The 19992-nt window shown below is 42.2% G+C and overlaps 1 protein-coding gene across 2 annotated transcripts in view; it reads left to right on the top strand.

Annotated features, from left to right (window-relative positions):
• The first annotated feature begins 999 nt into the window (after positions 1-999).
• The window catches only part of LOC139407022 (BTB (POZ) domain containing 11b), a 139006-nt gene continuing 120013 nt past the window's right edge, over positions 1000-19992 (top strand). Inside the window, exon 1 of one of the 2 annotated variants that reach the window (XM_071150314.1) lies at positions 1000-2082. In XM_071150314.1, coding sequence (XP_071006415.1) covers positions 1215-2082 — 868 coding nt within the window. In that variant the 5' untranslated portion in view covers positions 1000-1214. The remainder of the gene's footprint in view (positions 2083-19992) is intronic. The other variant, XM_071150305.1, reaches the window with a different exon arrangement.

Below are 19992 nucleotides of genomic sequence, written 5' to 3' on the forward strand. Positions count from 1 at the left end.
CCAAAGCTATCTATGGCATAGGGCTATCAATCAGCTCAGGGACATTTTCTGTTGTTACACATGTTGACATTCATAATATGTTATGTACAGTGTAACCAACCTCTCTCTTTCTCCCTCTCTCATACATGCAGTTTGTGTGTGCCTGTAAAATTAGAATTTTCAGCTTGTCTAAGGCTCTATCCACACACATGCGCGTGCGCATACACACACGCACACACACACACACAGTCAATCAAATTATGCATCTTTAGCATTTGATGCAGTATAACGTGCGACCTTGACAAAGAATGCAGATGTCTTCCTATCAATGAGCTCTAGCTATCTCCATGTAAGGGACGCAGACCACAGAGAGGGGATACATTATGCATGTCATCCATTATTAATAGTCTTGAGTCATGTTACCATCATTACTGGCAGAAAAAAATGTGTAAGGGACTTTACTATCCATAGCATGACACATTTGCTGCACTATGTGGATAACCACATTATCCAGTTTATCCAGTCCATTAGAATCAGACCATTAGCAATGATGTTTGACATGTTCAAATTACAGAAAATAAAAGGACTGTGGTGTTCCTCTGCCCAGGCTTTGCTGATGCATGCCAGATTTTACAACGCTTGGATAGGTATTTAGGTATAAGATACCCACATCATATATTATAACAATCTGTCAGTCAATGACACAATCTATGAAGTAGCGCGCAACCATTGGTTAATGCAGGGGAACTCGACCATAGCTTACCTTATGAAGTTATATTTTCCAATATAAGCTAACAATTAAATAAAGAATATTACATTAAAAATAATTCTATAGGTATTTAATATTCACTTCTCCTATGGGCTGTACATTGAACTGAGTAGCCTAATCTAAATTAATAGATGGAGGCGGTCCTAATTCAAAAACTCAGTTTTCCCGAGAGGTTATTGGCCGTTTAAAGCGCTCTATTCTCCATAGCCCCGCCTCCATCTATCAGGCTCTTACTGCGTAAAATACAGACCACTGTAGCTGCACGATGTGCTACGATGCAACGACTTTGAAGTTTTAGTTTGGACTGGGGAATAGCAAGTTGATGTTTTTTCAATGAAGGCAACAGGATAAAGGTTTAATCTTCAGAATACATTGCACTAGGGCTTTAATTGCATTCATTTAATTTTATTAGGCGACGTTTTGTGCCATTAATTCCAAAGCCCTCTTTACAGTATGAGGTGCAGTTATGGCAAGGAGTAGTAATAAGTCAGTTACGAGGACCCTGGAGGATTTGACGCTTGATTCGGGTTATGGTGGAGCAGCGGACTCCTTCAGGTCTTCCAGTGCTTCACTGTGCTGTTCCGAGGCACATATACCGTATGCGCATGGGGCGAATTTCTGGCATTTAACCGACTCCATGCACAGTCGCCACAACAGCCTAGACACTGTCAACACCGTCCTGGTCGAAGACGCCGAGAACCTGGAGTGCTTCGGACAGTGCGCTAAACTACCCGAGCTAGAGGACGTGCCATGGAGCCTCGGGGAAGTAGAGAGCGCACTAAACAAGGACGAAGAGTTGAGACTGGGGGTCGTGTCACAGGAGATCCTGGCTAGGCTCTCGGTCCTCATCAGCCGTGCGCTCGTGAGGGTTGCGAAGGAAGCGCAGCGCCTGAGTTTGCGCTATGCCAAATGCACCAAATATGAGATTCAAAGTGCCGTTAAGGTTGTCATGTCTTGGTCTGTCTCTGTGAACTGCATCACAGCGGCACTCAGTGCATTGTCCATGTACAACATGAGCACTGAGGACAAGTTCAGCCGCGGAAAGTCGCTCCGGTGCGGACTAATTTTTAACGTGGGGAAGTTCTTCAGGTGGATGGTGGACAGCCGGGTTGCGGTGAGGATCCACGAGCACGCGGCCATCTACCTGACAGGGTGCATGGAGAGTCTTTTCCGAGAGGTGTACGCGCGGGCACTGCGCAGCGCACTCGTGGAAAAAGATAACGGGATCCCTAAGTTCACAATCGAGTCCCTCGAACAGGCCATCAACAACGACTCGGAGTTATGGGGGTTCCTGCAGCAATATCAACACCTCATTTGTGGGAAGAATGCGAGTGGTAAGTTGTGTACCTGTTAATTAAGTTCTGTGACGCATCAACCTTGCGCGTAATTTTAACGTATTATTTGTTATTGTGCCAAAAACAGTGAAGTGATATCACCGGCTGTAATATAGTCATTATCAAGTTAGCAGTTCACTCTCGCATACAACATTTGCGTTGGACAGGGGTGGAGGGATAACATGACCTCACATATGAATTATGTATTTGTTCCCGTGTCTGTCTGACGTGTCAGGATCATCCTGGGTAACCTCATTGTTGAGTAACTGTATTCAAATGTTCTATGCTGACGTACAAGCATAGAGGGGCCCCAACAGACACTGACGTTACATGCTTTCGCAATGGCTGTTTCTCAACAACAACAACAAAAAATCTAATTTCAACATAAGCTCTTGCCTCAGACTTCTCCATTGGTCTTCCATGCTGCAATATATTTCATCAGTTGTAATCTAATGTAATAATAACCTAATGTAATAACAGGCTTTATTACATCTGTGATATATGCATTCAAAGTGCTTCTGTGGCTCCATACTTCAACAAGGTTATGTAATACAGAGCCCCAGGGCAAGTGTTATCATGGGTTATTCTGAGTGATGTGAATGGGACTGAGTTGAAGACAGAGGAGAGGACCCTACTGATGCTGTTTTAAAGAGAGCTAAGGGGTAGGAGAAAGAGCACAGTTCAAATGGCTCCATGTACTGCCAATGGTCCTTAGCACATCATCACACCCATTGCAATTGCGACAAGTGGAGACCTCAAATGCACTGTGCCTAACTGTAGAAGGTTATGTAGCCTACCTAACAGCATTCTCATTTCCAATGTGTAACGATATTTAACATATCTGAGTGATGGTTGACCTTTTAACCGAATGCTAACCGGAACCCCTCATATTGTTCCAGCCATTCTCTCTCTGCCTAGTAGGAGTAATTGAGGTGATTATTCCAGTATTATGGTAATGTTGGCCTCTCTCTTAGACTCAGTATGCATATCTTTATAGCATCTCTACTGCTACAAGAGCTATTTTCCTTCGCTGGTGATTTTCATAAACAGAACTCCAAATCCATTGTGGTTAAATCTCCCGGTTTCTTTTGCATTTAGTATGACTCCCCTCCCTGTCCCCACCCACCGCTCCCCTCTTCATCCATGCCCTCCTCCCCTTCTCTCTAAAGCCATAGAGTGGTCCCCTGTGCTGGCAGAGTGGGCTCCTTGGTCAGAGAGAGGATATTTGTCCTGCAAGTTAGAGTGTATTTGTTATAGGGACCAGAGTTCTTCCTGACCATGCAATCTGATCAGGGAAAACTCTTGGCCTTATAGCCTGTCTCAGAGGCCCTTGTCAGGTCATGTGGTCAGTAAATACTACTAGAACCTAGTTTTAATTAACATCTTACTATTAAAATGTCCAAGATCAAGACAGCAGCATGTTATAGCAAAATAAAAACAGCTGCCATTCATTGGAAAGAGCTATTATAAAGAATATTATTTTATAATCCTCTACATTTCCCACTTTCCAGTGTGAAATAAAGTCGTATTGATGAAGTGTATGTGGTAAGCATTTCATGTCATGGGAGCCATTGGAACACCACAGGGACCATTACCCCTACCATCAACACCACCACAGTTACCATTACCACCACCACAGGGACCATTACCCCTACCACCACCACCACAGGGACCATTACCCCTACCATCACCACCACCACAGGGACCATTACCCCTACCATCACCACCACCACAGGGACCATTATCCCTACCATCACCACCACCACAGGGAGCATTACCCCTACCATCACCAAAACCACAGGGACCATTACCCCTACCATCACCACCACAGGGACCATTACCCCTACCATCACCACCACCACAGGGACCATTACCCCTACCATCACCACCACCACAGGGACCATTACCCCTACCACCACCACTACAGGGACCATTACCCCTACCACCACCACCACAGGGACCATTACCCCTACCATCACCACCAACACAGGGACCATTAACCCTACCATCACCACCACCACAGGGACCATTACCCCTACCACCATCACCACAGGGACCAGCAACCCTTTGGGTCTAGCAACCCAAAGGTTGTGTGTTTGAATCTCATCACGGATTTGAGCTAATTAGAAACTTTGAAACTACTTACTACTTTTTTCTACTTTGCGACTACTTAGCATGTTAGCTAACCCTTCCCCTAACCTTACCCCTTTAACTTAACTCCTAACCTTAACCCTAACCTTAACCCCTAGCCTAGCTAGCGTTAGCTACTTAGTTAACTTTAGCGTTAGCTGTCTAGATAACTAGCTAACGTTAGCCACAACAAATTGTAATTCGTAACATATCATACAAATTGCAGTTCATAACATATCATACGAAATGGATCGACATCCACAAATGAATACATACCAGGCGAAGTGTAACCTATCCTACTAATTTGAGTGTCCCTGACTTACGTTGACAATGTTTTGTCTACCCCTGAGTCCACGTTGCTCCCACACACCTCAAGGGTTGATTTCAGCAGATACTGCCTCTGTATTCTGCTTAGATGTTGGGTTCCCCTCTCTGCCTTTGGTATCCTGTCAAATTGTTCTGAGAACATTAAGAAACATTCTTCTATGGGAATTTCAGTACTTGAGCATAACATTTCCTCAGTGGTGGAAAAAGTACCCAATTGTCATACTTGAATAAAAGTAAAGGTAACTTCATAAAAAAAATACTCAAGTAAAAGTGAAAATCACCCAGTAAATTACTACTTCAGTAAAAGTCTAAAAGTATTTGGTTTTATATCTACTTAAGTATCAAAAGTAAATGTAATTGATAAAATATGCTTAAGTATCAAAAGTAAAAATAAAAGTATAAATCATTTAAAATTCCTTACGTTAAACAAACCGGCACGATTGTCTTGTTTTTTAAATTTACGGATAGTGAGGGGCACACTCCAACACTCACACATCATTTACAAACTAAGAATTTGTGTTTAATGAGTCCGCCAGATCAGAGGCAGTAGGGATGACCAGGCATGTTCTCTTGACAAGTTCTCTAAAATGTGCAGTTTTGTCAAACAACACAATGCCACAGATGTCTCAAGATTTGAGGGAGCGTGCAATTGGCATGCTGACTGCAGGAATGTCCACCAGAGCTGTTGCCAGAAAATGAATGTTCATTTATTTACCATAAGTTGTTTTAGAGAATTTGTCTTTACATCCAACCAGCCTCACAACCACAGAGCACGTATAACCACACCAGCCCAGGACCTCCACATCCATCTTTTTCACCTGACTGCAGTTTGTCGTCGTCACCGAATTCAGTGAGCAAATGCTCACGTTCGATGCCACTGGCATGCTTGGGAAGTGTGCTCTTCATGGATGAATCCCAGTTTCAACTGTACTGGGCAGACGGCGTGTAGGGTGTCATGTGGGCGAGCGGTTTGGTGATGTCAACGTTGTGAACAGAGTGCCCCATGGTGACGGTGGGATTATGGTATGGGCAGGCATAAGCTACGGACAACGAACGCAATTGTATTTTATTGATAGCAATTTGAATGCACACAGATGCTGAGGCCCATTGTCGTGCCATTCATCCACCGCCATAACCTCATGTTTCAGCATGATAACGCATGGCCCCGTGTCGCAAGGATCTGTAAACAATTCCTAGAAGCTGAACATTTCTCAGTTCTTCCATGGCCTACATACTCACCAGACATGTCACCCATTGAGCATATTTGGGATGCTCTGGATCGACATGTACGACAGCGTGTTCCAGTTCCCGCCAATATCCAGCAACTTCGCATAGCTATTAAAGAGCAGGGGGACAACATTCAACAGCCTGATCAACTCTATGCAAAGGAGATGTGTTGCATAGCATGAGGCAAATGGTAGTCACACCAGATACTGACTGGTTTTCTGATCCAAGCCCCTACCTTTTTTTAAAGTGATCTGTGACCAACAAATACATATCTGTATTCCCAGTCATGTGAAAACCAAAACTCTCTCTATCTTGTTAAGTGTGTTCAGGTGTGTTTGCCGCGCCCACTAATTGACCACACCTGATCTTAATGAGTGCTTGTTTCCTTTGAAATGAGGTCTGTTTAAAAAGACTAAAATGAAGAGCTTTGTCTGCATAAAACAGGACAGGCTAGCTCCATGCTGGTGGCACAGTGGACTGATTCCACAGATTGAGAATATAAGTTTCTAGGTTTGAATGTTACTGTCACATTAAAACATTTGTGTCTTCCTAAGCTAAGGAAGTTGGTGGTCGGTCTGTGGCTGCCTAAGCTAAGGAAGTTAATTTCCATATGCCCTATCTGTGCTGGGAGTAAAAATTTTAAAAAATCAACCCAAAATAAACTAGCAGTGTTATTAAAAGTTATTAAAACATTCATAGAAAGTTTTAAGGAAGTTGTTCAAAAACCTAACCTAAAATTTCTATTCTCATATCGTTAATAAAACCTCCCAGGAAAACATTCAAGGAACCAGAGTAAAATGTTCTCAGAACCTCCCTGGTATGTATGTAGTTCTGTCCTTGAGCGCTTCTTGTCTGTTGATGTTCTGTATTATGTCATTCTGTATTTTGTTTCATGTTTGGTGTGGACCCCAGGAAGAGTAGCTGCTGCTTTTCCAACAGCTAATGGGGATCCTAATAAAATACCAAAAAATTCCAAATACTTGCAACCTAAAAATAAACTTTTCCAGAACAGGCAAAATCTTTACTTCTGTTCTCAGAACGTTTAAAAAACGTTCAGTGTTACCTGTCAGGAAACATATAGCTTCCTTTCCACAACCAATGTGAAATCAAAAACATACGTTCCGACAACTTCCAAAGAACCAATTGTACTAGCTGGGATTTCTCTACAGTGCAAGTTAGACACATGAGGCTTATTTCATTTTAGACACAAGTAAATAAGATGTTTTATGTCAGTTTAGTATGCTATGTCTGGGTGTGTTTCTCTATAGTCTATGGAGACTGCAGCTGTGAGAGAATGTGTAGGTTGAAGTTCCATTCAGGGCTGCTTTGTGCCTTATCCAGTATTTCCCTGTGAGATTGGTGCCTGTTGTCCACAGTATGACATGTGCTGTGGTAAGCATTGTGGTCCAACAGGAATGAGAGGGGTTTGCTATGGTACCCGACTGTAGCAGACCCTGTAATGTCTGGGGCTGGGATATCTGTGGCCCTCCCCTCCGACCAGCCTGGTCTCATAGACTAAACATAACATAGTAAATGTAAATCCGGGACACTCAAATTAGTATGATATGTTATGTTTGGTATGTTTACATAAGACAGGTTAGTTAAGGCAAAAAGGACTAGGGTGGTTGTTCGGGGTGGATGGGTAGTTGTATAAAACAAACGTCTAGCAACCCAAAGGTTGTGTGTTTGAATCTCATCATGGATTTGAGCTAATTAGAAACTTTGAAACTACTTACTACTTTTTTCTACTTTGCGACTACTTAGCATGTTAGCTAACCCTTCCCCTAACCTTACCCCTTTAACTTAACTCCTAACCTTAACCCTAACCTTAACCCCTAGCCTAGCTAGCGTTAGCTACTTAGTTAACTTTAGCGTTAGCTGTCTAGATAACTAGCTAACGTTAGCCACAACAAATTGTAATTCGTAACATATCATACAAATTGCAGTTCATAACATATCATACGAAATGGATCGACATCCACAAATGAATACATACCAGGCGAAGTGTAACATATCCTACTAATTTGAGTGTCCCTGACTTACGTTGACAATGTTTTGTCTACCCCTGAGTCCACGTTGCTCCCACACACCTCAAGGGTTGATTTCAGCAGATACTGCCTCTGTATTCTGCTTAGATGTTGGGTTCCCCTCTCTGCCTTTGGTATCCTGTCAAATTGTTCTGAGAACATTAAGAAACATTCTTCTATGGGAATTTCAGTACTTGAGCATAACGTTTCCTCAGTGGTGGAAAAAGTACCCAATTGTCATACTTGAATAAAAGTAAAGGTAACTTCATAAAAAAAATACTCAAGTAAAAGTGAAAATCACCCAGTAAATTACTACTTCAGTAAAAGTCTAAAAGTATTTGGTTTTATATCTACTTAAGTATCAAAAGTAAATGTAATTGATAAAATATGCTTAAGTATCAAAAGTAAAAATAAAAGTATAAATCATTTAAAATTCCTTACGTTAAACAAACCGGCACGATTGTCTTGTTTTTTAAATTTACGGATAGTGAGGGGCACACTCCAACACTCACACATCATTTACAAACTAAGAATTTGTGTTTAATGAGTCCGCCAGATCAGAGGCAGTAGGGATGACCAGGCATGTTCTCTTGACAAGTTCTCTAAAATGTGCAGTTTTGTCAAACAACACAATGCCACAGATGTCTCAAGATTTGAGGGAGCGTGCAATTGGCATGCTGACTGCAGGAATGTCCACCAGAGCTGTTGCCAGAAAATGAATGTTCATTTATTTACCATAAGTTGTTTTAGAGAATTTGTCTTTACATCCAACCAGCCTCACAACCACAGAGCACGTATAACCACACCAGCCCAGGACCTCCACATCCATCTTTTTCACCTGACTGCAGTTTGTCGTCGTCACCGAATTCAGTGAGCAAATGCTCACGTTCGATGCCACTGGCATGCTTGGGAAGTGTGCTCTTCATGGATGAATCCCAGTTTCAACTGTACTGGGCAGACGGCGTGTAGGGTGTCATGTGGGCGAGCGGTTTGGTGATGTCAACGTTGTGAACAGAGTGCCCCATGGTGACGGTGGGATTATGGTATGGGCAGGCATAAGCTACGGACAACGAACGCAATTGTATTTTATTGATAGCAATTTGAATGCACACAGATGCTGAGGCCCATTGTAAGAGAATCTGTGAGAGAATGTGTAGGTTGAAGTTCCATTCAGGGCTGCTTTGTGCCTTATCCAGTATTTCCCTGTGAGATTGGTGCCTGTTGTCCACAGTATGACATGTGCTGTGGTAAGCATTGTGGTCCAACAGGAATGAGAGGGGTTTGCTATGGTACCCGACTGTAGCAGACCCTGTAATGTCTGGGGCTGGGATATCTGTGGCATAGAAAAACACACACATACCCACACACACACAGTCTTGTATAACTAATCTTGTGGGGACACAATTCAGTCCCATTCAAAATCCTATTTCCCCTAAAACTTAAAACCTAACCTTAACCCTAAACCTAACCCTAAAACTAACCCTAAACGTAATTCTAACACTAATTCTAACCTTAATCCTAAACCCCTTTGATCAAATGTTTGTTTGTTTGCTATTCTTGTGGGGACTTTGACGCGCACACACACACACACACACACACTCACACAAGCCCCTTGCTTAGAGAGCATCAATGGGTTTAATAATGAGTGTAGGCAATGTTAATGCTACATGGTACTGTGGTTTCACAGACATTTGAGGTGAGGAGGGATTTTTGCCAACTTTATTTCAGATGATCAAGCACTAAGACGTGATCAAAACCAGCCAACCCAGAACCCAAGGTGGAGATGGATTTAGTGTCTAAGGTTTATCTTTGACATTATTCATAGGCCATGGAGGATTTCTGAAAAACATTTAGCCGTCTCCCTTTCTCATACACTGCGTGATGACACATGCGGCTGGCAGACTGACATTAAGCACATTGCACTCTGTCTCAGTCAGAGTCTATGGGAGCCAGTGCAACTGCAGAGTCACTGTGCACCAGACAGATAGAAACTGAGCATCAGCAGCATTGTATCCAAGAAGACCTTAGTGTACAAAACATTAAGAACACCTGCTCTTTCCATGACATAGACTAACCAGGTGAATTCAGGTGAAAATGCCGCCGAATAAGAAGGAAGATGTTTTACGTGCCCCCAACCGTTTTTTTTTTGTTTGTTTATTTGCTTTGTTTGTAACTTATTTTTTAACTTATTTTGTATGTAATGTTGCCGCTACCGTCTCTTATGACCGAAAATTATTTCTGGACATCAGGACTGCGAGAAAATAAGAATAACGCTCACCCAGAGGCGGCACTCCTAGTAGCCAGGGACTTTAATGCAGGGAAACTTAAATCCGTTTTACCAAATTTCTATCAGCATGTTAAATGTGCAACCAGAAGAAAAAAACTCTGGACCACCTTTACTCCACACACAGAGACACATACAAAGCTCTCCCTCGCCCTCCATTTGGCAAATCTGACCATAATTCTATCCTCCTGATTCCTGCTTACAGGCTAAAATTAAAGAAGAACGCACCAGTGACTAGATCAATAAAAAAGTGGTCAGATGAAATAGATGCTAAGCTACAGGATTGTTTTGCTAGCACAGACTGGAATATGTTCTGGGAATCCTCCGATGGCATTGAGGAGTATACCACATCAGTCACTGGCTTCGTCAATAAGTGCACAGTGACCATAGCCCAACCAAAAGCCATGGATTACAGGCAACATCTGCACTGAGCTAAAGGCTAGAGCTGCCACTTTCAAGGAGCGGGACTCTAACCCGCAAGCTTATAAGAAATCCCGGTATGCCCTCCAATGAACCATCAAACAGGACTAAGATCGAGTCGTACTACACCGGCTCTGACACTCAATGGATGTGGCAGGGCTTGCAAACCATTACAGACTACAAAGGGAAGCACAGCCATGAGCTGCCCAGTGACACGGGCCTATCAGACGAGCTAAACTACTTCTATGCTCGCTTTGAGGCAAATAACACTGAAACATGCGTGAGAGCACCAGCTGTTCCGGAAGACTGTGTGATCACGCTTTCCGCAGCCGATGTGAGTAAGACCTTTAAACAGGTCAACATTCACAAGGCCGCAGGGCCAGATGGATTACCAGGACGTGTACTGCAAGCATGCACTGACCAACTGGCAAGTGTCTTCACTGACATTTTCAGCCTCTCCTTGTCAAAGTTTGTAATACCAACATGTTTTAAGCAGACCACCATGCTACCTGTGCCCAAGAACACTAAGGTAACCTGCCTAAATGACTACCAACCCATAGATTTGATGGCTCACATCAACACCATTATCCCAGTAATTCTAGACCCACTCCAATTTGCATACCGCCCCAACAGATCCACAGATGATGCAATCTCTATTGCACTCCACACTGCCCTTTCCCACCTGCACAAAGGAACACCTATGTGAGAGTGATATTCATTGACTACAGCTCTGCGTTCAACACCATAGTGCCCTCAAAGCTCATCAATAAGCTAAGGACCTGAGACTAAACACCTCCCTCTGCAACTGGATCCTGGACTTCCTGATGGGCAGGCCCCAGGTGGTAAGGGTAGGTAACAACACATCTGCCACGCTGATCCTCAACACAGGGGCCCCTCATGGGTGTGTGCTCAGTCCCCACCTGTAGTCCTTGTTCACTCACGACTGCAGGGCCAGGCACGACTCTAACACCATCATTAAGTTTGCCGATGACACAACAGTGGTAGGCCTGATCACTGACAGCGACGAGACAGCCTATAGGGAGGAGGTCAGAGACCTGGGCGTGTGGTGCCAGGACAGCCTCCACTCCCTCAACGTGATCAAGACGACGGAGATGATTGTGGACTACAGGAAAAAGAGAACCGAGCACACCCCCATTCTCATCGACGGAGCCATAGTGGAGCAGGTTGAGAGTTTCAAGTTCCTTGGTGTCCACATCACCAACAAACTAACATGGTCCAATCACACCAAGACAGTCGTGAAGAGGGCACAACAAAACCTATTCCCCCTCAGGAGACTGAAAAGATTTGGCATGGGTCCTCAGATCCTCAAAAGGTTCTACAGCTGCACTATCGAGAGCATCCTGACTGGTTGCATCACTGCCTGGTATGGCAACTACTCGGCCTCCAACCGCAAGGCGCTACAGAGGGTAGTGTGAATGACCCAGTACATCACTGGAGCCAAGCTCCCTGCCATCCAGGACCTCTATACCAGGCGGTGTCAGAGGAAGGCCCTAAAAATTGCCAAAGACTCCAGCCACCCTAGTCATAGACTGTTCTCTCTGCTACCGCATGGCAAGCGGTACAGGAGCGCCAAGTCTATGTCCAAGAGGCTTCTATAAACAGCTTCTACCCCCAAGCCATAAGACTCCTGAACACCTAATCAAATGGCTACCCAGACTATTTGCATTGACCCCCCCCCCCTCTTTAATTAGTTGTTACTTTTATTTCTTATTCTTATCCATATTTTTTAAAACTGCATTTTTGGTTAGGGTCTCTTAAGAAAGCATATGTAATCAAATTGTTGTATTCGGCGCATGTGACTAATACAATTTGATTTGATTTGAACGCTATGATCCCATATTGATGTCACTTGATAAATTCACATCAGTATAGAGGAAAGGGACGAGACAGGTTAAGGATTGTTAAGCCTTGAGACATTTGGGACATGGATTGTGTTTGTGTGTGTCATGACGTTGGCCTGTGGGTAGGTTTATGACAGTGATAAATGTCTCTTTCCCCCTTTTTCCTCTCTCTACCCTACTAATGTTACATTTGCAAACCCTTGGTTAACATAGAGATTCTGGGAACATCCGAAGGTGGGGGGAAATGAACAATATTCTGGTAATCCGACCAATTGAACATATGCGGTGGTACTTAATGAATATGATGTCAGTTTGGTTGTCATCTGAGACATTCTCATCAATGATAAGATAACATAAATTCTACAGTGGAAAAGCTACACATCAGAGTTATCAGATTCACATGGAATTGTTGTTCAATTTAAATGTTTGAATATGAAATTATTTGTGATGGGATGAAATGTGATTTTAGCTTCTAAAATGTGAGATTTGGGTTTTCATAAGATAGGGCTCTGCTCAATCAGTGGCCCGCCCCTGTGAAGGGACATGGGCTATAAAACTTTTCAAACACGCCCTCCTCTCCCTTCCTATATAAGCCCTTGACGACAATATAACCTTCTGTTCTGAGAACTTGAGGATGACGGTCCTATGTCAGAATGGTTCAGATAATAACTACAGAACGAAGCCAACATCTGCGTGAGCTTTGGTTGCGAATGGTATGAACTTTGAAGTCTTATTCACTACAGAAGTGATACCTCCTAGCCATTGAGTTAGCAACAGCAGATGCAAACGAGGGTTAGGAAGGAACAGACAGAGTATCCCGTCTATCACACAACAACGTTACTACAACTTATCCAATTGACAACCAGAGACATTCTTCAAAGGACTCGGTTGGGCCACACGGCCTTCCATCTACCACCAACCTACCGAAGCGCAGCTCAGAGTAAATATTTATTGCATTTTCCTTTTCCAAATGGGCGGTAATTTAGAATGCATAAGATACTGTATTTACGATAGCACAGCTTCTTCCCTTTGTTCCTCAGTCTTCCCGCTCTTTCACTCAAACCCAGCCCCTTTTCTTTTGTGTAACAAGCTGTCATATCTATTTCGCCCGCTAGGGACGTTTTCCTTTATGACGTAATTTGTAATCAAGTTATGATTTAATTATGTGTATGTGTAATTCTGTGTGACTAGTTAGGTATTTAGTAAATAAATAATTAAACCAACATTTGTATTGCTGATTCAAGCCAGGGTTCGTGCAGATAACCAAGAAATTACAACGTTCAGATGAGACTGAATTAAGATGATGATTAATATTGACTGCTATTGATGTAAAATATTACTAGGTCTTTCAGAGTTTATTCGGAAGATAACAGCTCTATAAATATAATTTTGTGGTGCCCGACTCTCTAGTTAATTACATTTACATGATTAGTTCAATCAGGTAATATTAATTATGGAGAAATTATTTTATAGAATAGCATGTCATATCACTTAATCCGACATAGCCAAAGACACGACATGTGCCATTCAGAAGGTGAATGGGCAGGACAAAATATTTAACTGCCTTTGAACGGGGTATGGTAGTAGGTGCCAGGGGCACTGGTTTGCACTGGTTTGTTTCAAGAACTGCAATGCTGCTGGGTTTTTCACGCTCAACAGTTTCCCGTGTGTATCAAGAATGGCCCACCACCTAAAGGACATCCAGCCAACTTGACACAACTGTGGAAAGCGCTGGAGTCAACATGGGTCAGCATCCCTGTGGAAAGCTTTCAACACATTGTAGAGTTCATGCCCTGGCAAATTGAGGCTCTTCTAAGGGCAAAAGCGGTAGTCGCAGCTCAATATTAGGAAGGTGTTCTTAATGTTTTTTACACTCAGTGTATAATCCTATGAAAAACCTGCAGTCTGCAGTGCTATACCAGCAAGCAAGTAAATGCAATAGGGAGACCACATTAGTTATCCTCCAGGGATTTGAAACATAGGAGGGCATCCTAGTAAAATTCTGACGTAGCCTCCCATTGATATCGCATTGATACCCATTGACTAATTTAGGATTCGACCCATACTGAATGGCTCATAGTGTGTGGAAAATCTGGAGTTTTTTTAGAGAGGCTTTGGCATGATGAAGTAAACAACCGATCGGTACTTCTGAATATAGCTCGTGGGAGTCAGGGTCCACAAGTGGCAATGCCGATTAGTCAGACAAAGCTGTGCTGTCACACACTCATTCTCTATAGACTTGCTGCTAGCGATTACTCCTGTAGCTTGGAGGCACAGTCTAGTTCTGCATGCAGACAGGTATTTTGGTTGAAAATGTGTTCTGCATAAAAATAAATGACATTAACTTATATTATATATTTTAAATGGAATATAGCCAACAATATAATTTTTTATGATATCATTTACTTTTACTACAATGCTGCTTTAGGCTTATTGTCAGTGACAATGTGTATTTCATCTTACTGTGAGGCCTGTAGGAAAGAGAGGAGCTCAAATTCACTCAGATATTGTGGCATGTTGGAGCAAGACTCTAGGTTTCTGCTCCTTGATTCATGATAAGTGAACCATGAACAATGGTTCTCAGTAATGTTCGTACACACACACACACTCACACACAAACACTCTCTCTCGTATTTTCTTGGCTACATTTGTTTCTCTCAACAAATACCAGATTTAGTCAGATAAGACCTCTAATCTGGTTAAAGATCAACATCAACAGAAAGGCTTCCAGGCAGAGTTGTTGACTCGAGCAACGTTCCCTCAAATTTTTCTCATCACTAAGCAAATTTTGCTGAGCGCAAACTTGAACATTGTGAAAATTTGGTGCAACTTCCAGCACGTGTTTACTGTGAACATTGAGTCTGTACCCGCTTTAGTTAGTTTGAATAGTGAACATGTAGGATACTGTGGCTATTAGATCATAGTGTAGGCCTACCAGGGTCGCGTACCATCAAAAACAATGGAGAAAATGCATCCCATAACATTTTAACATGGAAATAGCTGTTCTATCGTTCAGACTACAGAAGCAGCCAATGTGTAGTCTTCAATGTTTGCCTACATTCCATGAGACGTTTGAAAAAACATGCAGGGCTTGACATTAACCTGTTGATCCACTTGTCCTTCAGACAAGACGGTGACTGGAAATGTTGCGTTGTTTGATGCAACAAACCACTTTGCAAAATATAATGCATTATTATTCCCATACCATTATTACAGAGAATCAGATATATTAAGCTACCCTCTGCCTATTGGCTGCTTAGCTTATTCAAGCCTGTCTCAAAATACAACACTGCCACTTTAAGTCAAAAAAAGCTTTTTACCTGACCCGCTTTTCAAAGATGTCTAGAAATGTACACTTTGGTGCTCTTGTAGAAAGTAATCACTCCCCCATTGTTGACTACAGCTTATCTATAACTAGGTTAATAACTCACTAACTAGCAAAGTATAAGAACAAAATGTGCACACGTGGCTACATGCATCTTTCGCTTTAATCTCAAAACAAGCGCATCTACTCACGACTGCTCATACTGTAAGCACTGTCCAGTTCAAAGTAAATGGCACAGATCCATATATGGCAATGGTCTATTTACATACAGGCCTATTTGCAGCTCTGATTGTTTATTCCGCACTGGTCTGTGTTGAGTATGGGCTGAGTAGTGCTTGTCAATGCAATATAATCCTACTTCGATGTGTTCTGCCTACAACAAAATCTCTTGCATAGTTCGTTTTGTTTTGCTATGTTGCATTGAAAGCGGCTAATATTGCGTTGTTTTGATCACAATCAAAAGTAAAGGGAAACGTTAATCGTGTAATCAGGGAAAACTTTAGAAGAGTGGTCACCAACCTGTTCTGAGTCAGCTTGACTTAAAAAGGTAAACATATGCACCATTAACCAATTAAAAACAGCACTGTAACAATGAGGTTTGTACAGTAATGTTACGGTTTTCTTCTGGTGAAAGAGAGGAGGACCAAAATGCAGCGTGATTATGGTTGAACATCTTTAATAAAGATGATAGCGTGAACAATATACATATACAAAACAAGAAAACGTGGAAAAACCAAAACAGTCCTAACTGGTGCAAAACACAGAGACAGGAAACAATCACCCACGAAATACCCAAAGAATATGGCTGCCTAAATATGGTTCCCAATCAGAGACAACGATAAACACCTGCCTCTGATTCAGAACCACTCTAGGCAACCATAGACTTTCCTAGACAACTCTACTAAACACAACCCCATAAATCGAATAAACCCCTAAACACAAAATACTAAGGCCAGGGCGTGACAAGTAAGCTATAGGCCCAATATATTATCACTGCATATTGGCTTTGCTTGAATTGCCCCACCAATGCATTGTATTTCGGGCTATTTAAAAAATATATATTTCAAAATTTGAGAGACTGGTAATATATCCGTTGTTGTATTACTTGTGAGGTACAGCTGAGTGAGCATACATTGAAATACACTGAACAAAACTATAAACGCAACAGGTAAAGTGTTGGAACGATGTTTCATGAACTGAAATAAAAGATCCCAGAAATGTTCCATGCGTGCGAAAAGCTTATTTCTCTCCCATTTTGTACACACATTTCTTTATATCCCTTGCCAAGATAATCCATCCACCTGACAGGTGTGGCATATAAAGAAGCTGATTAAACAGCATGATCATTACACAGGTACACCTTGGGGACAATAAAAGGACACTGTGCAGTTTTGTCACACAACACAAAGCCACAGATGTGTCAAATTTTGAAGGAGCGTGCAATTGGCATGCTGACTCTAGGAATGCCCACCCAAGCTGTTACCAGAGAATTGAATGTTCATTTCTCTACCATAAGCCAACCAGCCTCACAACCGCAGACCACGTGTATGGCGTCATGTGGGCAAGCGGTTTGTAAACAGAGTTTCCCATGGTGGCGGTGGGTTTATGCTATGAGCAGACATAAACTACGGACAACGAACACAATTGCATTTTATTGATGTCAATTTGAATGCACAAACATACGTTGACGATATCCTGAGGCCCATTGTGACGCCCATTTTCTTTTAAGGTATCTGTGACCAACAGATGCATATCTGTGTTCCCAGTCATGTGAAATCTATAGATTAGGGCCTAATTTATTTATTCAAATTCTGATTTCTGCATCTGATGGTCAGTCTCAGCAGACTGAGGGTCCACCTCTCAACAGCCCTCAACTTGAGTCACACCTCTGCCTCATGCACAAATTAATGTTGTTACTCCTATGAACAGAGAAAGTGAAATATTCCTCGATATTAAAAAAGACCCAAGCCGCTAACAATAGCAACAACGCAAGCCTATCGATACACTTTCCTACTCATTCATTACTGCTGCAGTGCTTGTTGTAGCGCTGGGTAGAAATAGGAAGAATGCAAATTTTATGGCTTATAAAAGTGTTGAATACAAAGTGGTGACAGTGTTGAGTAAGAACTCACTCATAAAAACAGTAGCTCTTTGCTGTATTTATAGACAGTCTCTCTAATTATGGTTTTAAACATTTTGAAATCTCACAGTATCAACTTTGCTGTAGCTTTCTTTTATGCCTGCTACATTACTGCAGACAGTCATTTGAGCCATCCGATTCGCCAGTGGTAGACCTATAGTTCACTTGATTTGCTCTCTGGGCCCGCTGGGAAGGCAAAGTTTGTACCTTCAGACAGTAAGAAATGGTTCAAAATGGCAGCAGTTCGCCTATCCAGCGTGCCCGCACATGTGCAGTTTAGAGTAGAGGTCGACCGATTAATCGGAATGGCCGATTAATTAGGGCCAATTTCAAGTTTTCATAGCAATAGGAAATTGGTATTTTTGGGCGCCGATTTGCTGTTTTTTTTTTTTTACACCTTTATTTAATCTTTATTTAACTAGGCAAGTCAGTTAAGAACACATTCTTATTTTCAATGACGGCCTAGGAACAGTGGGTTAACTGCCTCGTTTAGGGGCAGAACGGCAGATTTTCACCTTGTCAGCTCGGGGGATCCAATCTTGCAACCTTACAGTTAACTAGTCCAACGCAATAACGACCTGCCTCTCTCTCGTTGCACTCCACAAGGAGACTGCCTGTTACGCAAATGCAGTAAGCCAAGGTAAGTTGCTAGCTAGCATTAAACTTATCTTATAAAAAACAATCAATCATAATCACTAGTTAACTACACATGGTTGATGATATTACTAGATATTATCTAGCCTGTCCTGCGTTGCATATAATCTGACTGAGCATACAAGTATCTAACTGAGCGGTGGTAGGCAGAAGCAGGCGCGTAAACATTCATTCAAACAGCACTTTTGTGCGTTTTGCCAGCAGCTCTTCGTTGTGCATCAAGCATTGCGCTGTTTATGACTTCAAGCCTATCAATTCCGGAGATGAGGCTCGTGTACCCAAAGTAAAATGGCTAGCTAGTTAGCGCGCACTAATTGTCGTTGTGTTGCTGGTTCGAGCCCAGGGAGGAGCGAGGAGAGGAACGGAAGCTATACTGTTACACTGGCAATACTAAAGTGCCTATAAGAACATCCAATAGTCAAAGGTTAATGAAATACAAATGGTATAGAGGGAAATAATCCTATAATTCCTATAATAACTACAAACTAAAACTTCTTACCTGGGAATATTGAAGACTCATGTTAAAAGGAACCACCAGCTTTCATATGTTCTCATGTTCTGAGCAAGGAACTGAAACATTAGCTTTCTTACATGGCACATATTTTACATGGAACATATTGCACTTTTACTCTCTTCTCCAACACTCATTATTTACTTGAGGCTAAATTGATTTTATTGATGTATTATATTAAGTTAAAATAAGTGTTCATTCAGTATTGTTGTAATTGTCATTATTACAAATAAATAAATCGTCCGATTAATCGGTATCGGCTTTTATGGTCCTACAATAATCGGTATCGGCATTGAAAAATCATAATCGGTCGACCTCTAGTTTAGAGGGAACATTATCACTTTTTTTTATCCACAGAGCACATTGATGACAGGTTGTTAAAACGTCTTATGGCTGCAGGGGCAGTATTGAGTAGCTTGGATGAAAGGTGCCCAGAGTAAACGGCCTGCTCCTCAGTCCCAGTTGCTAATATATGCATATTATTATTAGTATTGGAATCGAAAACACTCTGAAGTTTCCAAAACAACTTGAATGATGTTTGTGAGTATAACAGAACTCATATGGCAGGCAAAAACCTGAGAAGAAATCCAAACAGGAAGTGAGAAATCTGAGGTTGGTCGGTATTCAACCCAGCCCCTATTGAATTCACAGTGGGATATGGATGAAGTTGCACTTCCTATGGCTTCCACTAGATGTCAACCGTCTTTAGAAACTTGAATGAGGCTTCTACTGTAATGTGGGAGCTGAATGGGAGCTGAATGAGCCAGGTGTCTGGCAGAGAGCCAAGGGCTGGTCGTGTGCAATTCACATGATAGCGACCTGCGTTTCATGGCTTCTCTACACACAAAGGAATTCTCCGGTTGGAACTTTATTGAAGATTTATGATAACAACACCCTAAAGATTGATTCTATACTTAGTTTGACAAGTTTCTTCGACCTGTAATATAACTTTTTGAAGTTTTCGCCCGACGTTCGGATGGACCTGCATGAGCGTCTGGATTTT

This window comes from Oncorhynchus clarkii, chromosome 1, assembly GCF_045791955.1.
Source record: "Oncorhynchus clarkii lewisi isolate Uvic-CL-2024 chromosome 1, UVic_Ocla_1.0, whole genome shotgun sequence".
Taxonomy (NCBI): Eukaryota; Metazoa; Chordata; class Actinopteri; order Salmoniformes; family Salmonidae; genus Oncorhynchus; species Oncorhynchus clarkii.